The 22,148-nt window shown below is 37.7% G+C and overlaps 1 protein-coding gene across 8 annotated transcripts in view; it reads right to left on the reverse strand.

The window, feature by feature from the left end:
- patj (PATJ crumbs cell polarity complex component) overlaps positions 1–22,148 on the reverse strand; it is a 128,412-nt gene that overhangs the window by 34,508 nt on the left and 71,756 nt on the right. For all 8 annotated transcript variants that reach the window (XM_034308855.2, XM_053238322.1, XM_034308856.2 and 5 more), the window contains one exon: positions 4,063–4,259. In XM_034308855.2, coding sequence (XP_034164746.2) covers positions 4,063–4,259 — 197 coding nt within the window. The remainder of the gene's footprint in view (positions 1–4,062; positions 4,260–22,148) is intronic.

A 22,148-nucleotide genomic window follows, 5' to 3' on the forward strand; every position in this document is an offset into this window, starting at 1 on the left:
TTCAATTCCAGAACCTAATCAGTTGATCTGCTAGGTACAATGATAATTCCACATAAATCTCAATAACATTTAACCATTTCTTCCTGAGACTTCATGCTATCAAGACTCTCAGACAAATGCATGGACAGATAACCCGAAAACATAAGGCCTAGATGCATAAGGCATAAAAATGTGTTTTATTGAACAAAGAAAATGTATAATAATTGATATGTTTTTTTTTAAAGTTTTCTGTATATACACGTTTATTTAACACGTTTATTAATGGAATGTCAGTCGTTACTAACTTGTAACAGTCAGTAAGTTTTCTGCCACAAGAAAGTATTCAGGAGAAAGGGCTTAATGTTTTTTTTTTTTTTTTTTTTTTTTGGTTAACATGACATCCTGTGTTTTTTGCCTTATTAATTTTGTTGTGTCAGCCTGCATAACACCACCCTATTGTTGATTATTTTCCTATAACAGCCTTCCCTGTTGTTTTTTATTCCTTGCAAATACAAAGGTACAAATACATGTGAGGAGTTCTGGCCTATAATTGTATCTTATCACTCAAACAAACTGAACAATAATGAACAGGCTGGAAGCCCATATAATAAATAACAGCAGATCATGAAGGGTTTATGGTGTTTTTTTGCAGGGAAGTACTAAAAACACAAATGCAGAGATATAGAGCATTGAGTTATGTTATAATTACAGTGGAATGAAACATAAGAAAAAGCACCGTCCCTACAGTGAGAATAAACATGGCAGATCAAAATACTTGTATGGCTTTATAATTCAAACACTCTGGCTCTTGAAGGCGTGCTATATAATTACATGTCCATTCATCTGTGACAGAATCGCTTCTGAATACTGCGCTGTGTGTTAATCTAATGGAAACACATTTCAGAAAGCTGCAATTGCTGCTTCAGTAACACAGTCTTTCAATGCCCATTTCATTCTGATCCCAAATACACAGTGTATCCATCCACTTCACTTTACATCTGGGCAGTTTAGAGAGAAGCTTTAAAGGCATAAAAATGTGTTTTACAAACTAATTTCTAATATTTTGCACCTTTTGTGAATGAACAAAGAGAGAGAAAAGGGTTTTGTGAAACACTCATTGATTCTTCAAAGTTATTTGCAAATTAAGCTTTAAACCTTTTTTTCCCTTTCAGACATGGGACTATAATTTCAGATGGAAGAATCTGTGGTTATGTATAAGTAGAGTAGTTGTGTGGGTCTGAATGTGTAGGGATACCACATATCTAAGACTTTCTCTCATGTCTTCATGTCAGTCTCCTCCCAACACCTTTATCTGTAATAGAATGTAATGACTGCAGTTTTATATTCGTATTATACAGCTATTTAACTGCTGATGTAATCATAAAGTCCGTCCTGTGCTCATCCCAGGACTCTTATTCACAACATATTCAAACTGATCATTATTTCAACACACTTAGTACTGTTTGCTTTTAATTTTCTATACCTGTATACTGTAATGATTTATAATCCTGTTATGTGGTGTCACGCAGAAGACAAATGGTTGCCTTTTGAGTCAGGTTCCTCTCAAGGATTCCTCCTGAGGGAGCTACTCCCTTGCTGCCATCGCCTCTGGTTTGTTCATTAGGGATCTAAATCTACATCCAGATTTCTGCAAATCTGCTCTGTGACAATGTCTATGGTAAAAGCACGATACAAATAAAACTGAACTGAATTTAAAATAGATTTTTATTGATTTTATTGAGCTGAACTGTGTCTTCCATTATAGACCATTATAGTTTTGGGTAAATTAATCTTCAGTTCTTTAGACATTACAGAGAAATGTGTTCAAGTTCCTGCCTGTGGTAAACACATACACTACAGATTAGATAGGAAAACAGCGGAATACTCCTTTAACTAACATGACTGATCAAAAGGTTGATTATTTATTACGAGAAGCTACTGCGTTTATTAAAAATATGAGGACGTCCAGTGTGTTTGTGCATCCAGTACACTGTAATAGCTACAGTGTTCAATAAGCAAAGGGGTATTGGTCACATTAATCTTTGTTTACGTGACTTGAACAAAATGACCTGGTGTTTAGAGGTGAGGGTTAGATGAAAAGGAATGGGGGGGGGCAGAGGGGGGAGGGCAGGGGTGGGGTGGTCAGAGAATGCAATGCAAAAATTTACTGCAGCAATTAAAAAAAAAAACGAATAAAAGATCTGAATAATATGCGATTAAATAATACGATAAATTTAATGCCATTAGCACATTTTCCTCGTGCACCACTACTTTTCTTCTATAATTTAAATATAGAGAAATCTTTTTAAATTGAGACTGCAGGATGTCAGTGAGTAACCACAACTTCCCTGGCGTTTCCCATGCATTAAATCACTGAAAATTGGAACCTGTGTAATAAAAATATAGTATATTAGGTGGAAAATTAGCACACTTAGTACAGATAGTGCAAGGAACATGATTAGATGACAACATTCTCTAACATGATCACAGTGCCCTGAAAAACCGTAAACCTACCACCATGGTGTAAACATCCTTTATTATGGTAAAATGTGTGCAAAACAAAACTACGCAAACTATTGAGCAAAACTGCCAGGATTTAACCCCTTGGAAAGACGAGATTGCCATATTTAGAGAAACTACAGACATCAGGATAACTAGTTTGTCAAATGTGGCCCACTTCTGTCAGTAAACTGCCAGTAAACTGCCAGTTAAACTAACAGAAAAAAAAGTCTGTTCTGCTGCCTAGCACACTGCTCATCCTATTGTTTGTTATAAAGATGGTCTTTTATCTGCCATTTTGATGTACAGAATGAGGTTTCGAAACCTTTTGGCTTTCACTGTATTAGTCAGAAGCGTGAAAATTGTGTTTTTCACACTTCTGTTTTTTTTTTTATTAGGTGTGTTTTTTTTTTAATTGGCTGTAGAAGGGGAGAAATGCTCAACCATTCATCTTCACTTAATGCTTTATTCTGCTGAGGGCCACAGTGGATCCGGAGCCTATCTCGGGAACACTGGGCATGAGGCAGGAACGCAGGGTGGGAATCTAAATGTTTTTGGACAGAATCACCTCAGGGTGCTTTCAGAATTGGCATTTTATTTCAAGTACCCTTTGCTACAGAGCCAAAAGTCCAAGGGGTTAATTTGGACTTGATCCAGCTCCACCTACCTCTGCAGAGTCAAACCAAAAGCACTAGGGTTAGTCCTAGGATTAGCTGGATCAGGTCTAGCTCCACACCCTGGACTTTTGGTTCTGCACCAATGTCTGTTTTTTCCCCTCAATGCCAGTGCACAATTGACATAAAATACTATGGGAAGCAGCCACATGGCATTTTTTCTGGGTCACAGCAGAGTATTTGCAAAGTTGAAAAAGTGAATGATGAGAAACTTTTTTTATTTACCTCCTAACCAATCAGGTTGCAAGGAACAATTGAGTAAAACAAAGCATGCAGGACAAAGTGCTGGTGAAAATTTAGTCTCGTTAGTGAGCTAATATACGTAGATTTATGACATCCACCTTAAGTCTGCTTGGTTCTGTGATAATATAAACAGTCTGCATCCTACACATAAGATTCAAGGTTATAATACATGGCTTAATTATTTGAGAGCACTAGTAATTAACACCAGGTATTTATTTTAAAATCAGAAGCTCCAGAGTTTAAAAAAAAAAAAAAAGAACTTAATGAGAAATGAACTTAAGCTCTTGAGTGATTTCTCCAGAATTGGATTGACCTTGCTGACCCTCTTAGCCAGAACACCTCCCATGCCTTTACACAGAGAAAAGAAGACATTGTTTAAACCAAAGAGTGTGTGCGTCTATGAGAGAGAGAGAGAGAGAGAGATAGAGGGAGAGAGAGCTGTAGCACTGAATGAAAATGACAGTGATGAGAACCTCTCATTTTGCCTCTGGATGACAGTCAGCTCAACATGAAAAGACTATTACCATGAGAGAGAGATGGCACACACACTGATGGCAGTGATGTCGTCTACGTGCATGAACTGAGAATGTTCACAGACTAACTGACAGTGCAAATGTCATACATTAATCCCTTGTGTATGTATATGTATGTATGTGTATGTGCTCACCTCCAGTAACTCATCGCCCACTCGGATGCGTCCATCACGGCTGGCTGGTCCTTCAGGGTTGATCCCCACCACGAAGATGCTCATGCAGGAGCGGTCTCTGTTTCCAGCCAGGCTCAGACCCAAACCCTGTCGATCCTTCTCCAGTTCCACCAGCAGCAGCTCCCCTTGTAGCTCGCCATACTTCTGCCTGATATCCTCTAAAAATTAATACACAAAACACATAAGCTTTTCATGCTGCTTAGGTAGATGGTCTGAAAACATTCAAAATGAAAAAGATTATAAGATTACAATAAACCAAATATGATTATTAAACCTATTTAAAGACCTATTTCATATTTACTAATTTCAAGTTTGAAATAGTATTGTTCTATTGGCAGATAATTTTTTTAAGCATTTATTTATAGAAAAAAGTTAAATTATCTGCTAATAGAATAAGAAAATGTAAAGCTTGAAATGAGTAAAAGCATCTAAAATAGACTGAATAATGATATTTTTGATTGATAAAAATCTCATTAAAAAATTACATGAATACGCCCATATTCAAGATATTTACACTTGCTAAGATTTTCTCAAATTTTTAGATACAGCTTTCCATTATTCCACAACAGTTTTCATGCAGGGTTGCCAGGTCTCCGCAAAATTTCCATCCCAACATCATCTAAAAAAAGAAATGCACAAAATGACCTAAAACTATCCCAAAAAGTTTTGTATTGCATTGTAAAAGCTAAAAGGTTTCACCCTGGTGCACACACATTTCTGATTTGCATAATGCATTTTTATCATCATCTGGTTCGGCCGTTATCCATTCCTTAAACCCTTTACCCTCTCCCAATCTTTGCAATATATTATAATAATAATGGTTCTCTACATTGCCAATTCTTTCTCTGCCCTTAAACGCTCCCTTAGACTATGTTTTTGTGAATATTGATCAGATTAGATGTGAAAATTGATTAGAGTTTAGATTATTTGCTTTAAATAATATCTTGGCGGCTGCAGAATAAACTATCCCATCCCCCAAAAAAACTACTGCTGGAATTTTGAACCTGAAACCTTGTTCCAAAACTATGGCAACCCTGTTTTTACGTGACCTGTATTTCAATATGTGCTCAGCTTCCTGTTGAGGAAATGGAAGTGCAGTATTTCACAGTTTTTAGCAAAGCCAGTGCGACTTAGCTGGCTTATTACATTGTTTTGCTTTCTCTGAGGCGGGCAATGTGTGTTGTGTGCAACCATGACTACAGAAAAGCAAAACTAACCTTGTGGCTGAAACAATTTTATGACCATAAACGACTTTTAAAAAAAAAAAAAAAAAAAAAAAAAAAAAAAAAAGGTGTCAGTATCTTAAAAGCTCCATAATGTTTTGGCACCATAAGTATAGTGAAACCTCTGCTGTGTCTGAGTAATAACCATTGACAACAGCATCATTGGCTGTGAATTGTAAATTTACTGAAGCATGATGTCTGGGTTGAATTCAGAATAGCATACGTGAGCGTATACACATGAGCACTGCAGGAGCACCCTACCTCTGTTTGAACCTTTTATAATAATCAGCCTAGGCTCTAGGGTGCAGCTCAATATCTGTTTTCAAATAAATGCAACTTTCAGCATGCTTTTACTGCTGTGAAGTTACTGAGGAGCGTTTCAGGTTGTTCATACCCACTCCCACTGCTTGCTAAACACTTAAAATAGCTAGTATTCCTGTACTCTTGGGCACACTATATATTTTCATTCTTGCATTCATCAATAGCAGACAGGTGGAATAAGACAATGTCACCTCAATTTAACCTCATTTATTCCTAAACAATCCTAAATTTGTCATTTTACATGTTGCAAAAAATGTTCATCATAATGTATATTTAAACTACACACATTGTTTCGCACACATCTTGCACAAGGCCAATGATGGACAATATTATGCTATGTTTCTGAGGTAGGATCGATTTTCATTTATTTTAATGACACCACATTGTTTCTAAATTTATTTTTATGATATCGTATCACTCTTTAGCACAAGAGGCATCCTGCGCTCAGTTTACAGTCTGTGTGGAGTTTTGTATGTTCTCCCTGTGTCCATGGGGGTTTCCTCTGGGTTTTCTGGTTGCCACCCACAAAAACATGCTGGTAGGTGGGTTGGATTAGATAAATTGACCCTAGGTGTGAATGAGTGTGTGAATGTGTGTGTGCATGGTGCCCTGAGATGAACTGGCATCCCATCCAGGATGAATTCCTTGCACTTAGTGCATTCCACTGCAACTCTGACCAGCATAAAGCATAAAGACCCATTTACTGAGGATGAATGACTGAATCTTAAACACTAACATTAAAATATATAAGCTTCCCCAGTCTCAGGAACTCTGTGCACAGGAATCATTTTTGAACAAAGTCAGGCTGGTGGCAGTGGATGAGTGGATAATAACTACAATTTTCACCTGTACCACCCAGTAGCTGAAACAGAAGCAGAACTTAATGCACAGATGTCACAGACCTGGAGTCTGAGAGGAATGTTTATTATGAGTGAAGTGGAGATGACTGAAATCATTTCTGCCAGGAGTGAAAAATACATTGTCCATCTGTTCCAGCTGATCTGCTAGAGATAAAGGTTTTTCCAGGATTGTTCAGTATGGGTATGATGCTGCCGTTTTGTTGTCTTTCAAAGCTAGAGTTCTCATATGGAATCAGTGTGCATCAAGCTGCATAGAAATACCATTGATTCTTGTATATGAGGAACTCACAGTTGATGGATGTGCTATAAGGCATTGTTTTAAAGTGGAATTGACGCTTTAGGCTGGAATTTTAAGCAAGCTCAACTTTGCATCAGAAGGCCATGCTAATAATAACTTCAGGTTACATTAATGCTAGCTACTGATGTTTTTTTCTTCAGCATGAAGAATAAAAGGAAACCTATAGCTAGCAAGGAAGCTTTGTGCATGGTCTACCAACTCAAGTATTATGTAACCTTCCAAAAAGCTGACATTTTGGTGATGTAAATAGAAAAAGACTGAATATATCATATAAAAATGTCATTTTCAACCTCCCTGCCCAAATATGGCTGGAAGAAACCAATGTGTCAAGATAATCACATATTCTCTAGCTCACTTGAAGGAAAATGCAAGATTTAGGGATGCAAGCTTTACTCTTGCTGAAATAGCTCTCTTTGAAGCCTTTCCTGAAGCCTCTGAATCCCACTGCAGTGATTTGCTCATCTTTCATAAGTTTTCTTGGATGATCCTTAAAGGCTTACATAGAAAAGGAAAACCTAAAGAATCTGTTCAGAATCTCAATCAAGTATTAAATATTTTTAATATGACTTGCACTTTAATTTCAGACTTCAGTTCACAAAAAAACAAAGTAAATTTAGAATACTAATAAAATATTTCTAAAATGAAAATGGATGTCTTGATTTCTCTAATAAACATGAACATAAAAATCAGAGTGCATTATGGAGATCAAGTTTAGGGTCATTTTGAGAGTAACATGCCAAAAGTGTTAAAAGTGACTACTGTTTTTAGAGCTGAAACAAAGGATGATTCTGATCTTGTCTATTTACACACATCGCCGCCATTACAAGGATCCCCAAGCACAGGAAGAGCCTTTAGAGCTTCATATTCATTAGTATTAATTATATTGAAGATAAAAATATAGAGAATATAGACTGGAGACTTCATTATAAATGTTAGAGCTTAAAATACAGTAAAAGATACAGCAATGATGTAACATTGAAAGAGAGGGGCAATGAGCTATAGCATTACACAGGGCACAAGGATTGAAAATAAACTCCCAGAAGATGTCAAATATGTAGATGCAAATTGCAAACAATTCTGTTCACCTGTTCACCTTGCACAGCTCATTTTGCACTTAAGCAATTATGTTCTACTTCTTTTATTTTTAACAACAATAATAATAAATAATAATAAGAAAAATAATTTGTTTTTACTTTACTCTATTTTAATTATTATTTTTAAATGTGAGCTTATTTTTCTTTTTAATTGTCTTTATAATTCTTTGTAAAGCACTGTGTATAGAGTTAATAAATAAAATTGCTTTTCCTACACAAGTGCCAACAGTGCTAATAAGAAAATCCAGATAGAAAAAAGAAAATTTGCCACAAAAACCCTAGTGTATGTACGAGACAGCTGTTTATTTTTATATAGAAAACAGTGAGGTAACAGGTAGAATTTGATGCCAACAGTGTCGATGGGGATGCTAAAGAGTAATACTTTCAGACAAGTCAGATTTAACCTAGACAAAGCTGAAGGGAAAGTAACCACTACCAGATGCAAATGCATCTTCTAAGTCCATGTGACCTTTCCCCTTCAGTGAATTGCTTTTTCTGTCTGGTGAACTTTATTCATGTTTGGTCTGACTGCAGCTTTAGCTGTAAAAGCAGGAAAGTGTAGTTTTCAGGTAGCTCCTGTGTCACCACAGAAAGGGCTCCATAATTGCAAATGCTGTGGGTAAACCATAGATGTTGGCACCTCTAGATTCACACAAATATTTAGACAATTAACCAACTGCATAATCTCACAGGTGTATATTATCAACAGCTAACTGTGCTTTTACTTCTGAACATCTTAGTGTCCCGGACACAATGAAGAATTCTGAATCAGATTCAGTGTCTTCTCCTGACCAAGTGAGGAGATGCCAATATCAGCATCATTTCTGATTACAGTAATAATAATAATACAATCAGAGTGCATGGAGTTGAGAGAAAAGGCTAGCTGTGACCTTTCCCACTATGACAGCCTATTGCTGTTTTCATTTTCAATTTCCTTTTACTGCAGGGGAGCTCTTTACTGCTGCCAGCAAGCGAGTGGAGTAATTAAAAGCCCCACGAGTCACATAAAACTACCGGGGAATGGAGAGAGAGAGAGAGAGAGAGAGAGAGAGAGAGAGAGAGAGAGAGAGAGAGAGTTAGGAGAGAGATATACAGTATAAACTCACTATACAAACAGGTTCTGCATCTGTGTGATAACCAGCACACATAATTAAACATTGCTTAGACTCTTTTACTGTTTGTGTGTAATCATGGCTAGGCTGCGCCCTGAGATAAATTAATATATAATATTAATTATTATTAAAAGAACATTTAGAAGTATTGATTCTATCAAATGCACCTCATTAGTCTTATATTGTCAGTCTCTTGAATTAATAGCATAAGAACTCATCAGTTCTTATCAGTTTTTAATTGTGCAGATCAGCTGGTGCTAAAGAGAAAAGGTCATGGGATTGACTCAGAAAGAGATTATTTTTGACTGCACTACACACACACAGATTATATTTATATATATATATATATATATATATATAATCACACATATCTATATATCTATACATCTTTGTGTGTGTGTGTATGTATGTATGTGTATATATATATATATATATATATATATATATATAGATATATATATATATATATATATATATATATAGATATACACATATATATATATATATATATATATATATATATATATATATATATATACAGTCAGGTCCATAAATATTGGGACAGTGACACAGTTTTGGTAATTTTGCCTCTGTACACCACCACAGTGGATTTGAAATGAAGCAGTCAAGATGTGACTGAAGCGTAGACTTTCAGCTTTAATTCAAGGGGTTTAACAAAAATATTGCATTAACCGTTTAGGAATTACAGCCATTTTTTACAGAGTTCCTCCATTTTCACAGGCTCAAAAGTAATGGGACAAACTAATATAATCATAAATATTAGGATTATTTTTATTACTTGGAGGTAAATCCTTTGCAGTCAATGACTACCTGAAGTCTGGACCCCATGGACATCACCAAATGCTGAGTTTCCTCCCTTGAGATGATTTGCCAGGTCTTTACTGCAGCCATCTTCAGTTGCTGCTTGTTTGTGGGTCATTCTGCCTTCAGATTTGTCTTCAGTAAGTGAAAAGCAGCTCAGTTGGGTTGAGGTCAGGTGACTGACTCGGTCATTTAAGAACATTTAATTTCCAAGCTCTTGGGCTGCTTTCACAGTATGTTTTGGGGTGTTATCCATCTGTACTGTGAAGCGCTGTCCTATCAGTTTTGCAGCATTTGACTGAATCTGAGCAGAAAGTATAGCTCTGTACACTTCAGAATTCATCCTGCTACTTCTATCAACAGTCACATTATCAATAAACCCCAGTGATCCAGTTCCATTGGCAGCCAAACATGCCCATGCCATAACACTGCCTCCACATGTTTGACGGATGATGTGGTATGCTTTGGATCATGAGCCCTTCCTTTCCTTCTCCATACTTTTCTCTTCCCATCATTCTGGTACAAGTTAATCTTGCATCAGAACTGGTCAGGCTTTTTTTAGAGGTTTTTTAGCAAAGTCTAATCTGGCCTTTGTGTTCTTGAGTGTTACCAGCGGTTTGCATCTTGAGGTAAACCGTCTGTATTTACATTCATGAAGGTGGCTCTTGATTGTAGACTTTGACAATGATAGGCCTACCTCCTCCAGAGTGTTCCTGACTTGGCTAGATGTTGTGAAGGGGTTGTTCTTCAATAAGAAAAGAATTCTGCAATCATCCACTTTAGTTGTTTTCTGCGGTCTCCCAGGCCTTTTGGTGTTTCTGAGCTCGCCAGTGCATTCCTTCTTTTCAAGAATGTACCAAATTGTTGATTTGGCCCTCCTAAAGTTTCTGCTATCTCTCTGATAGGTCTGTTTTGGTTTTTCAGCCTAATGATGGCCTCCTTCACTTGCATCAACACCTCTTTGGACGGCATATTGAGAGTTCCCATGAACAGCTACCAAATGTAAATTCAACACTTGGAATCAGCTCCAGACCTTTTATCTCTTTAATTTATCATGATATAAGGAGGAAACAGGCCACAGCTGGCCATGAAACTGCTTATCAGTCAATTGTCCCATTACTTTTGAGCCTGTGAAAATGGAGGAACTCTGTAAAAAATGGCTGTAATTCCTAAACGGTTAATGCAATATTTTTGTTAAACCCCATGAATTAAAGCTGAAAGTCTACGCTTCAGTCACATCTTGACTGCTTCATTTCAAATCCACTGTGGTGGTGTACAGAGGCAAAATTACCAAAATTGTGTCACTGTCCCAATATTTATGGACCTGACTGTATATATATATATATAAAATCAGCCGTAACATTAAAACCACTGACAGGTGAAGTGAATAACATTGATTCTCTCTTTACAATGGCACATCGGTCAAGGGGTGGGATATATATATATATATATATATACACTATATTACCAAAAGTATTCGGTCACCTGCCTTGACTCACATATGAACTTAAGTGCCATCCCATTCCTAACCCATAGGGTTCAATATGATGTCGGTCCACCTTTTGCAGCTATTACAGCTTCAACTCTTCTGGGAAGGCTGTCCACAAGGTTGAGGAGTGTGTTTATAGGAATTTTTGACCATTCTTCCAAAAGCGCATTGGTGAGGTCACACACTGATGTTGGTCGAGAAGGCCTGGCTCTCAGTCTCCGCTCTAATTCATCCCAAAGGTGTTCTATCGGGTTCAGGTCAGGACTCTGTGCAGGCCAGTCAAGTTCATCCACACCAGACTCTGTCATCCATGTCTTTATGGACCTTGCTTTGTGCACTAGTGCACAGTCATGTTGGAAGAGGAAGGGGTCCGCTCCAAACTGTTCCCACAAGGTTGGGAGCATGGAATTGTCCAAAATGTTTTGGTATCCTGAAGCATTCAAAGTTCCTTTCACTGGAACTAAGGGGCCAAGCCCAACTCCTGAAAAACAACCCCACACCATAATTCCTCCTCCACCAAATTTCACACTCGGCACAATGCAGTCCGAAATGTACCGTTCTCCTGGCAACCTCCAAACCCAGACTCGTCCATCAGATTGCCAGATGGAAAAGCGTGATTCATCACTCCAGAGAACGCGTCTCCACTGCTCTAGAGTCCAGTGGCGGCGTGCTTTACACCACTGCATCCGACGCTTTGCATTGCACTTGGTGATGTGTGGCTTGGATGCAGCTGCTCGGCCATGGAAACCCATTCCATGAAGCTCTCTGCGTACTGTACTTGGGCTCATCTGAAGGTCACATGAAGTTTGGAGCTCTGTAGCAATTGACTGTGAAGAAAGTCGACGACCTCTTTGCACTATGCGCTTCAGCATCCGCTGACCACTCTCCGTCAGTTTACGTGGCCTACCACTTCGTGGCTGAGTTGCTGTTGTTCCCAAACTCTTCCATTTTGTTATGATAAAGCTGACAGTTGACTGTGGAATATTTAGGAGCGAGGAAATTTCACGACTGGATTTGTTGCACAGGTGGCATCCTATGACAGTTCCACGCTGGAATTCACTGAGCTCCTGAGAGCGGCCCATTCTTTCACAAATGTTTGTAAAAACAGTCTGCAAGCCTAAGTGCTTGATTTTATACACCTGTGGCCAGGCCAAGTGAATAGGACACCTGATTCTGATCATTTGGATGGGTGACCGAATACTTTTGGTAATATAGTGTATATGTATATATATATATATATATATATATATATATATATATATATATATATATATATATATAATTTCATGATGATAAAGATAAAGACCTATCATCATCAGTGAAATCAGATTATCCAGCCTGACCCTACATCAGCTTTTTCTTTATTACAAGTCATGAACACAACTGAAAGTTTGGTGTTAAGTAGAGAGCAGGTCTGTGATGCCTGGTAGGAGCTGACTGGTTCACATAAACAGCGTCTGGGCACAACCACAATCAGCTCTGTAGTGACAGATGGCTGCACCCTGCCCACCCGACCCACCCTTTTCAAGCCGTAATCAGCGGCTTTATGTCATTCACACTATGAAACTGCCTCATTAACACAACCTTCAAATCAGCATGTGTAAGCCAATTTTAACCCTGACCGAGGGAAAACCCCCAAAACCTCAGCTAGTGTGTGTATAACCTCAGCCATTCCATTGTATCCATAGGATCCATCTTCTGCCACTATTCTTTAACCCTTGTGCCCTGTTTGGGTCAAAATTACCTGTTTCCAATTAAAGTGGAGCTACCTGCTTGTAGGAGCATCTGCCACTTAAGAAGTAGTTTTGTGTGTCTTTACTTTTCTCCAGAAAACATTTTATTCAAGGCTGGCCATTTCAAATATTTCCTGTAGCTGCACAAACTGTGAAAAGTACATCCATTACTAAGTAGCAAACAGAACACAAGCTTTAAAGAATTACTACTTCTTTGATTCTACATGGTGAGAAAGATATCAAGTGCTGTCTTTATCCTAGGTTGAAACCATATCTGGATGCTCCATCTAACCCAGTAAAGGCTACCCCAACACCTGTCATTCCTCAGGGATCACTTCATGGTCCATTGCTCTTCTCCATACACACAAAATAAGAAGGCTGTGTGGTGACTTCACCCATTTTCTTATAACATTACTAAATTCTCTTTTCTACTAGGAAGAACCCCCAACGGATTTGAGCTCTCCATCACTACCCACAGTCTAATTGTTCATCCATCTTGCATTTGCCATAACCTTGTAGCCATTTCAAACTCAACACCTCACAATAAATTACCTCTATTACTAGAGTCAGCTGGGTACTTCTGTATATCATCAGCTGAATATAACCTTTCCTGAGCAGTTAGGGGTCATCACTGGCACCTGCTTGCTAAAAATTCAAGAATCCACTGTTAACAACACTGTAGAATTAAATGCTCTTTCCCACAGGTCTCTGGCTATGGACAGTGGACAATTATATAAGAAGGGCACTCTTGATTTTCTAAAATTGATTTAATAAAATGAAAGCAAAAACCTTAATCTGTAAGGTCTATCATTTGCACAACAACAACAAAAAACCTTTAAGAGCAGACTAAAGTATTTTTATTGTATGAATGGGGTATTAAATTACTTACTTTAAAATAGTGAAATCAACATTTAATGCAAGATGAGTTTTACAGATAATGTTACAAAAAGCTGTCTGCAAGTGTGTGTTTAGATATTAATACTAAATCATTCCAAATCAAAATTTATTTGTGAATATATGTAAATGCAGATAACCGCGGGCTTTTGTTCAAATAGTGCAATATTTAGACCACATTGTAATGCATTTTCCACCATAATTAAATTTTTTGTAGATAAACTGTAAAACTTTTGGACACAATTGGGAAAACCCTTCATGTGGTGAAATTCTGACATTTTCTACTATGTATAGTTCTAAAAACTGCATACTTTCCTGAACTGAAATATGTTTCTCTTCACGTGCATCTCAACCAGAAGCAAAGTTTTAGCATATTAAAATGCTACCCTACAAAAGTAAAAAAAGGAGAAAAGCGCATTTAATGATTCTACTCTGGCTGTAGCACAGGACCATTATGGACATTTTGACAGCCAACATCTGACATTACTGACACTGTACTGAGTACAAACTGACAATGGCTGACATAGCTATCCAACAACTTGATCGAAGCATGACATTCACTGTGTGAGGAAATCACACTTAGCTAGCAAGGATGGAGACATCTTTAAGAAGATGGATCATTTTTACCACCATGTTTGGTAAACTGGCTCCTTACAAAGTATGATCTTGGCAGGAAGACGTTTATGCGAAATTAAAAACTACATAAAAACAAATAAATTCCCATGTAATCTTGGGAAAATATATTCATGGCTTCTTAAAGCTGAGGTGTCAGAATAAGTCAGAATAACCCTAATTTGGCCAGAATCCTAATTTTGGAATAAAATACTTTTGTATGTGCTGTTATAAAAATGGTCAGGTAAAAAGGCTCAATGCTACTGTTTAAAACAACTTTACATTCTGACTGAACACATCAGCTAAGTATCAGGCTGTATCATAATGTATCAGGAGTGTCATAATGGAGTAAACATTAAACTCCCTTGATTGGATGCCACTCTTATGACTGAACAAACAATTCCACTTACAATACCATTAACTAATTCTCAAAGCTCATGCCAATATTGCACTTTAAATTGGGAATGTTGCCATGTGCTCACTCCTAAAAACTGAAACCTTATGATATTTAAATTCTCTTTGTGCATGATTAGTATACATTAGGTGAAACTCCAGCACACAACCCTCCTCTACTTGGATACACTTTGTAAAACACAGTTTAAAAAAAGAAAAAAAACTTCAAATAGACCATAATTACAGCCATTTTGCTAATGGAGGCATGTTGTAAAAGCTTGCTATGGTATACACTCTTGTGAGCAGACAGGTGCCAGGAATATAAGCGGAGAAGTCTGTTCAGCCTGTGAGACAGCCAGAGGTGGGAAGTAACAATGTACAATTGCTTTCATACTGTACTTATGTCTGGTTTTAAATATCTTTACTTTGAGTTTTTCCCCCATCACCTTTACTTACTACTTTTCAAAAGAAAAATCTCTACTTTTTCAAACACTACATTTCTACATAATCATACAGTATATTTGCAAAGTTATAAGGTGAGTTGTTAAGCATCAGATCTAAATCCTAACAAATCTAAACTTTAACAGATGTGACAGTGAGAGTGGGAATTAATACCATCACTGGAATCTATCAGAGACTACATATGCTCGGTATTTATCAGCAGCTTGTACTGTGACAGCTAGCTATTAACAGTTGATTGTATCATCATGTAAACTCTTTATCATGCTAGATAACATTTGAGAGATGGACACTGTCACACAGCAGCTTTACAGAAATATATGAATTACATTTATGAATTTATCCCTAATGAGCAAGCCAGAGGCAACGTTGGCAAGGAAAAACTCCCAGAGACAATATGAGGAAGAAAACCTTGAGAGGAACCAGACTCAAAAGGGAATCTATTCTCATCTGGGTGACAAGTGAGTTTCTACTTTTCTACTTTAACTTGAGTGAAGAATTTGAAGCGGTACTTCAGGGTTTATCAGTTATTTAGACGAGTACTTGCACTTTTATTTGAGTAAAGAATTTAGGTACTTTTACCACATCTAAAGGCAGCATACTGTCCCTATAAGGACCCAAGAAAAACTGATTAGGCTATTTGAAAACCTTTTCACACTCAGTGTCTAGAACAGGTACTCAAATTAACATGCATCTAAGAAGGCATGCATTTAGCCATCTGATCAGCCTGAGAAGATGGTAGTATTTCACACAATATGAAACTTAATTCCAGCATCATCCTCCATGGGCAGAAATTTGTCTTTTTTGTGTTTAGAATCATTTGAGTCCTGAAAGTAAATGAGTAAGAAAAATGTATTATTAAGCACATTTAAAACACTTCTGTTTACCAAAGTGCTGTACAAAGTGCTATATTTCAACAAATATTTTCCACACACACACACACCATTCCCAAAGGCAATGGAATAAAAATATGCTTTGAGCTTTGATTTAAAAAGGGACAGAAGAAGCATGTCTGAGGTGTGCTGTTCCAGAGCCTTTGTGTTTTATCCAGGATTGAAGAACAGTCAGCAGTAGCTATGTGGTGGCCCTGAAAGGTCTAGAAGCAGTGTGTACAGCTAATTTATTACCCACTCTGAATATTATACTATTCCACCACGCAGCAGAGAACAGATGCAGCATCTCTCTGAGAGCAAAGTGAGACACAGCGGCCCTGCTACAGCAGCATGGATCTCCCACCTAAATCCATCCTGAATACAGCTCTAAGTCCTGCTAACAGAGATCACAGTATGTAATTCTGTCCCTTTTCATGGCTGCTGCCTCCGAATCAATCATATCCCATTATCCCATTTTAGGTGCCTCTGGCTGCCTGCACACAGATCACAATCTCCTTTAAGTCATTGCTGCCTGCTTCACTCTGCTTCGTTCCATTTCTTTTCTCTCTCCATCAACCTATCTTACCTTCTTGATCTCTCTCTCTCTCCCTCTCCCTGTCTCTGCATCACTTTGTTTCATGTGAAAGATGATTTCCTTCCATGTCACAGATTAGAACTGAGATCCTCCTAATAATGGTTAAAGGTTAGATTTTGTAAAGATTTTTTGTAAAGAGTGCAGTTTCCACTTCACACTCAGGAATATTAAAGTATTTACTCCATCGATCGTAATATCCAGCTTATTGGAATTAGGCTTGTGTGTATGACATTTACAATACTAAGAAAAAAGTTGAAGGTATGCGAAACATATTCAATCCATCTCTCTCACACACACAGATGTGAAGGAGGCAGGCTAGCTGCTGTTAGTTTAATTAGAAATCTGGGAAGGGAGGGGTGGATGACATGAGGACTGCACGGTGGGGAGGGAAGACTAATCATGCCTTTCTACCAGGCAGTGAGGTGTGGCTTGGCAAAATACCCAAAGTCCTTCACGCTGAAGCCATTTCCTCTGCTGTCCGTGCTGAATTTGGTTACTTTTTGCCCAGTTACCAAGCCAAGCCAGGACATATGGGCTGAGCTAAAAACACAGTCAAACAGAAATCCTGATTAACTTCGTTCACCTAATTGAGCTTTTCTTCTTTTTATTTATTTACCAGCCATGATGCTTTCTTATTGCTATATAATCTTACATCTCTTCCCCATGATCCAAGCAAAATCCACCATCTTCTAGGGCAAATCCTAAATGGCCCTGGAATCCCCCTAATACTTTGTTTGTGCCCTATATACTGTAGGATATACATAATGGAATAGAATGCCCTACCTAGTGCCCTCACGCACATTGTAGAAACAGATTTGAGATTCAGTCACAGATGCAGAAAAGATGCAAAAAAAAAAAAAAAAAATTTAGTCTGGTCAAGTTTGCACTTGAACATATATTTTCATAAGGATAAAAGTATTGGGACACTTGTGTTTAAATGCTTGAACTTCCATTAAAACAAACTCCACGTCTCATGATTAGTAGTTGTTACGTCCCAGGATGTAATTCTTTTATTTGTTTATTATTATACATCTACAGTAATGGACTTTACTAATGATTGTATGTATGTAGTGAATATTTGTTTTGCTATTTCTCTCTTCCTTTAATCTCTTAATGGATACCAGCTAAGTCTAGTTAGCATCAACTGCTGGCCTACTCTGATTGGCTGCTGGAGAGAAAGCCTGTGGATGAAGCTGGAGAGGAATCTCATACTTTGTCTCAATTCACCTACTTATACTATGCACTAAATGTATGTACTCTTTTTGTGTAGAAAAGCAAAAGAGTATGCAAGTACTGGGACATACTAACACGTCATGTAACGGAAGAGAATGTTCTTGCCTAGTTACGCACACTGTCACCGTAAACAAACTTCTCATTGCACTCATTGCATTCTTATATAATTTGTATAAAATTTATAAAATTTAATTTACCATTCTCTTGATTTATTGTTCCTCATTTCATTTACACCTCTCTAAAATGTGTATTTCAATTCGGCAAAGCAAGCCGTCACAAAACTCCTCCTCCCTCATGCAAGGAGTTGTGGGCAATATTAGCTGAAAAAGTGTCCACGGATCCACAAATATCTACTGGAAATTGTAGACCATCCAGGTACCTTAGGGATACTCATTTCAATATACTTTGATTTGGGACACACTAATTCTAATCTTCGACAATATTTAGGACAGATAGTAGGCGAATGAAGACGCAGAATCAGTTTGGAGAGGCATTTTGTCTCCAAGCTGCTGAGACTCTTTTCTCCGTCCCCAGACTTTAGCAAGTCTGCTATTGTTGCCCTTAGTGTACAAACTGTTATTCACTAAAGTAGATTAAGTAAGCCTGTTTCTTTTCCCTGTTTTACTCACTAGGCGTATATTGATACTCCTAAGCGAGAATTATAATTGTTATTGGAAACAATAGGGGGGTTTATGCCATTTTGGTTCATGTTCATGTTTTCTCTTGTTTTTGGTCATTAAGGGAGTAAGGTAAGAGTTTTGTTGTTTATTTGAATTTTATTTCTGGTAAGCTTAAGAAGGACTCCTCCTAAAAGTCGGAAGACTTTATGTTTGTTATTTTGGCCTGGTCCCCTCCTGAAGCCCCTTTCAAGTTTCCCTTTTGTGTGTTGAACTTAAAAAAAAAATTGTACTTTTGTATTTCTAGAAATACGGTGCGAGTTTGTCAAGTGCTGGAACAGGAGAGCAAAGTTCTTGGTCTTGCCCATTATATATTTTTTCTTTTTTTTAAAATGATTTTTCTTTCTTTCCTTGTTACTCCTTCCTCAACCCTAGACTGGTGAGGGATGTAACATAGTTCACTTAAGAGAGAAAACACAGCACGTTAACCTTAAAGGGAGACATCCAATTTCATTTCAAAATTGTTTTTTTTTTTTTTTCTTTCCAAGTCGTCTATAAATAGTTGTCCATATATATTCAAGCCACCTCCTGGCTTTCACCAGGAGAGCTATGTGATGGGGAAGTGACACACATGTTCAGATAAGATATGGATAGCCCTGGGTTTTGATTTGTTGCTGAGACGCACCATTTGGTGGAGAAGTGCTGTAATGCTGCATTCGAGTTACCTCAGAGGTTGGAAGTCAGAGCTTGGAATTATGCCTTTTTTTTTTTTTTTTTTTTTACCTCCATGCATTCAAGCTCTACAAAATGGGAATAAAACATGGATGCCTTTTGTTGGCAACAAATTAGCCAGCTAACTGTGATGACTGATGTATATTTTCCTCCTGAAAACAGTACAGTCATATAGTTATGTTATAAATTTAACATGCTAATATGTCGATATGTTGATTGATCTAAAGCAAATACTTATATAAACAGTATAACTTATTTAAAGGTAAGAAGTGTTACTTTGTTAATGCACTTTTCTAATGCACTGCATAGACATGTTGATTTCACGTCACTTGCTGAACTCAGAGGAACTCTGTGCTGCAGAGACTACGCCGAGTTCCTGAGTAGGAATTCTGAGTTGAGGGGGTGTTTTCTTTCAGTTTTCCTGGTCGGAAGCAGGGAATTATGAGTTACGACCTCTAGTCGAATGCAGCATAAGCCAGAGCTGATAGAGTTCTGAGTCTGTTCTGAAGATGGTAGTAAAACACACAACGGATACATTTACATGCACATCAAATTCCGTTTAAGGTCTATATTCGGGTTGCAGCCATATTCCAAATACGATGTTTATATGCGTACAGGCAACAGAATATTCCTATATACATGATTGTTGTAAGTATGCCCGAGTTGCCATTCCTAAATACCCAGCCTATAGCTAAGCATCTGTCAGCACCCACAATTCCGTGCGGACTGAGCATGCGCATATATCTCCTTTCAGTGGATTTTCCGATTAAAACAGGCATATTTTGGGGGTGGGAATCGGAATTTGGGGAATCAGAATATTGTCTTAATCTGAATCGGGCAATTGGGTTGCGGCATTTACATGACTCAATACTAGCTAGATTATTGCCAAATTCTGATTAATATTGGTATACTGATGTGCATGTAAATGTAGCAATTGGTACAAAAGAAGAATTAATTGGTACAAAAAGAAGATTATGTTGGCTGTGATTATTTGGAATCTGAAAATAAAGTTTCTGTAGGGTCTTTAAAATCAGAAGTGTGTTGTTCTGAAATGAAATGAATCAAATATTATCATGACATCTCAGCTCATTCTGTCTGACAACCATTAACATCACATCATCTAATTAAAATGCAAATGAATATGGCGAGACCTGGGGCCACTTAATTTGTAACTGGATGATTGAGTCACATGGTTAATTTGTGTAAATGTATTTAAAAAAAAAAAAAAAAAAAAAAAAGGCAGAGAGGAGGAAGCGAGGCCAGAGCTCCATGCACTCATAAGCACTGACCTGAAAGTGAAGGGTGACTCTTATAGATTCCCTCTCCCAGTTGAGCTTAAATCCTAGCTCCTTTATTTCAATTTTCAATTTTGTTTGAATTAATCTGACAAGGCATTTTGGAAATTATTTATTTTTCCCCATCCACAAATACTTGCTAAAGGACAAATCAAGGAGGATACTACAAATTTACATTTAATACATACAAGCCAATTCTAATTGCCTAGGAAATACCATCCACGCACACAGTTGATGAGTTGATGCTTGAGGACTTTGCGCAAAGGTTCAGCACTGGCTCTCTGACAGTCCCAGGATTTGAACTCGTACAAGCTCAGCCCCTAGTTCCTAACTATACCAGTACATTGTCACAGCCCAGTGCTCCCGCTGAGTGCCAAACGCTGCTGGCCCACTCGCAAGTCTTCGAGGTTTTCAGGGAAATAAAATGATGTAAATTGAGTTGGAGTGATCCAGGTCCTGGCCATAGCTTTGAAACACATTTGGCAGAAGGGCTTTTGTGCAGGCAGTGAAAAAGCAATAGTACTTGCTGACTAACATATAAAACAGTAGTTTTCAAGCCCAGTCCTAGAAAGCTGGCTCTGCACATTTTTCTGTCTTTCCTGTTCCATCGCATCACATTCTGCTCATCGGGTATGTGTCAAGTGCTTTCCCAAGCTGAGTCAGGTGTGTTGGTGTTAAAAATGTAAAATATGTTATGCAAGAGGAGATATGAAGATCATGAAAGAGTGTTTAGAAGCCATATACTTATTAAACGAACTTTGCAATCACTTGTGTGATAATATAAATGAACACAAAGGAGTTTAGAATCTGTATTTGCATAGAGAAGATAAAGGAAGCACACACACACACACACACACACACACACACACACACGTTCACATCGAGATGCTCTAGTTTGGATGTTTCAATTAATTTAGCATGTTGTCTGCTCCCAGTGCTAAACATGAACAACACGCCCGTCTAAACATGCCCGCTCTGAGTCACACTACACACACGAGCACAAACGAGCACACTGTACATAACAGGCCTTAATTGTCCTCTCTTGCCTTTTTTATCTGGATGAGAACTGACAGGTTGTTTTAAAATGGAAAACACACACAAATACACTTCTTTATTCTTTTTATTTTTAGGGCCCCTATACTGAATCGAAGAAAAGTGGCTGTGCTGCATCACCTGTAGAGTCAGATGTGCCAGGACCTCCCCACTTTCTGTGTCATATAAAGTTATAATGTTATATATAAAGTTATAAGTTATAATCAATAAAGTTATAATGCTGTGTTGTTACTGTGAGGAGCATATCTGAGTAGGCATGCTGGCTGCTTATCCCTTTACACACACACACACACACACACACTCCAGGATAACAGGGCTGTGCTGGAACATCAGTGTATTC

The sequence above is a fragment of the Pangasianodon hypophthalmus genome, chromosome 11, assembly GCF_027358585.1.
Source record: "Pangasianodon hypophthalmus isolate fPanHyp1 chromosome 11, fPanHyp1.pri, whole genome shotgun sequence".
Taxonomy (NCBI): domain Eukaryota; kingdom Metazoa; phylum Chordata; class Actinopteri; order Siluriformes; family Pangasiidae; genus Pangasianodon; species Pangasianodon hypophthalmus.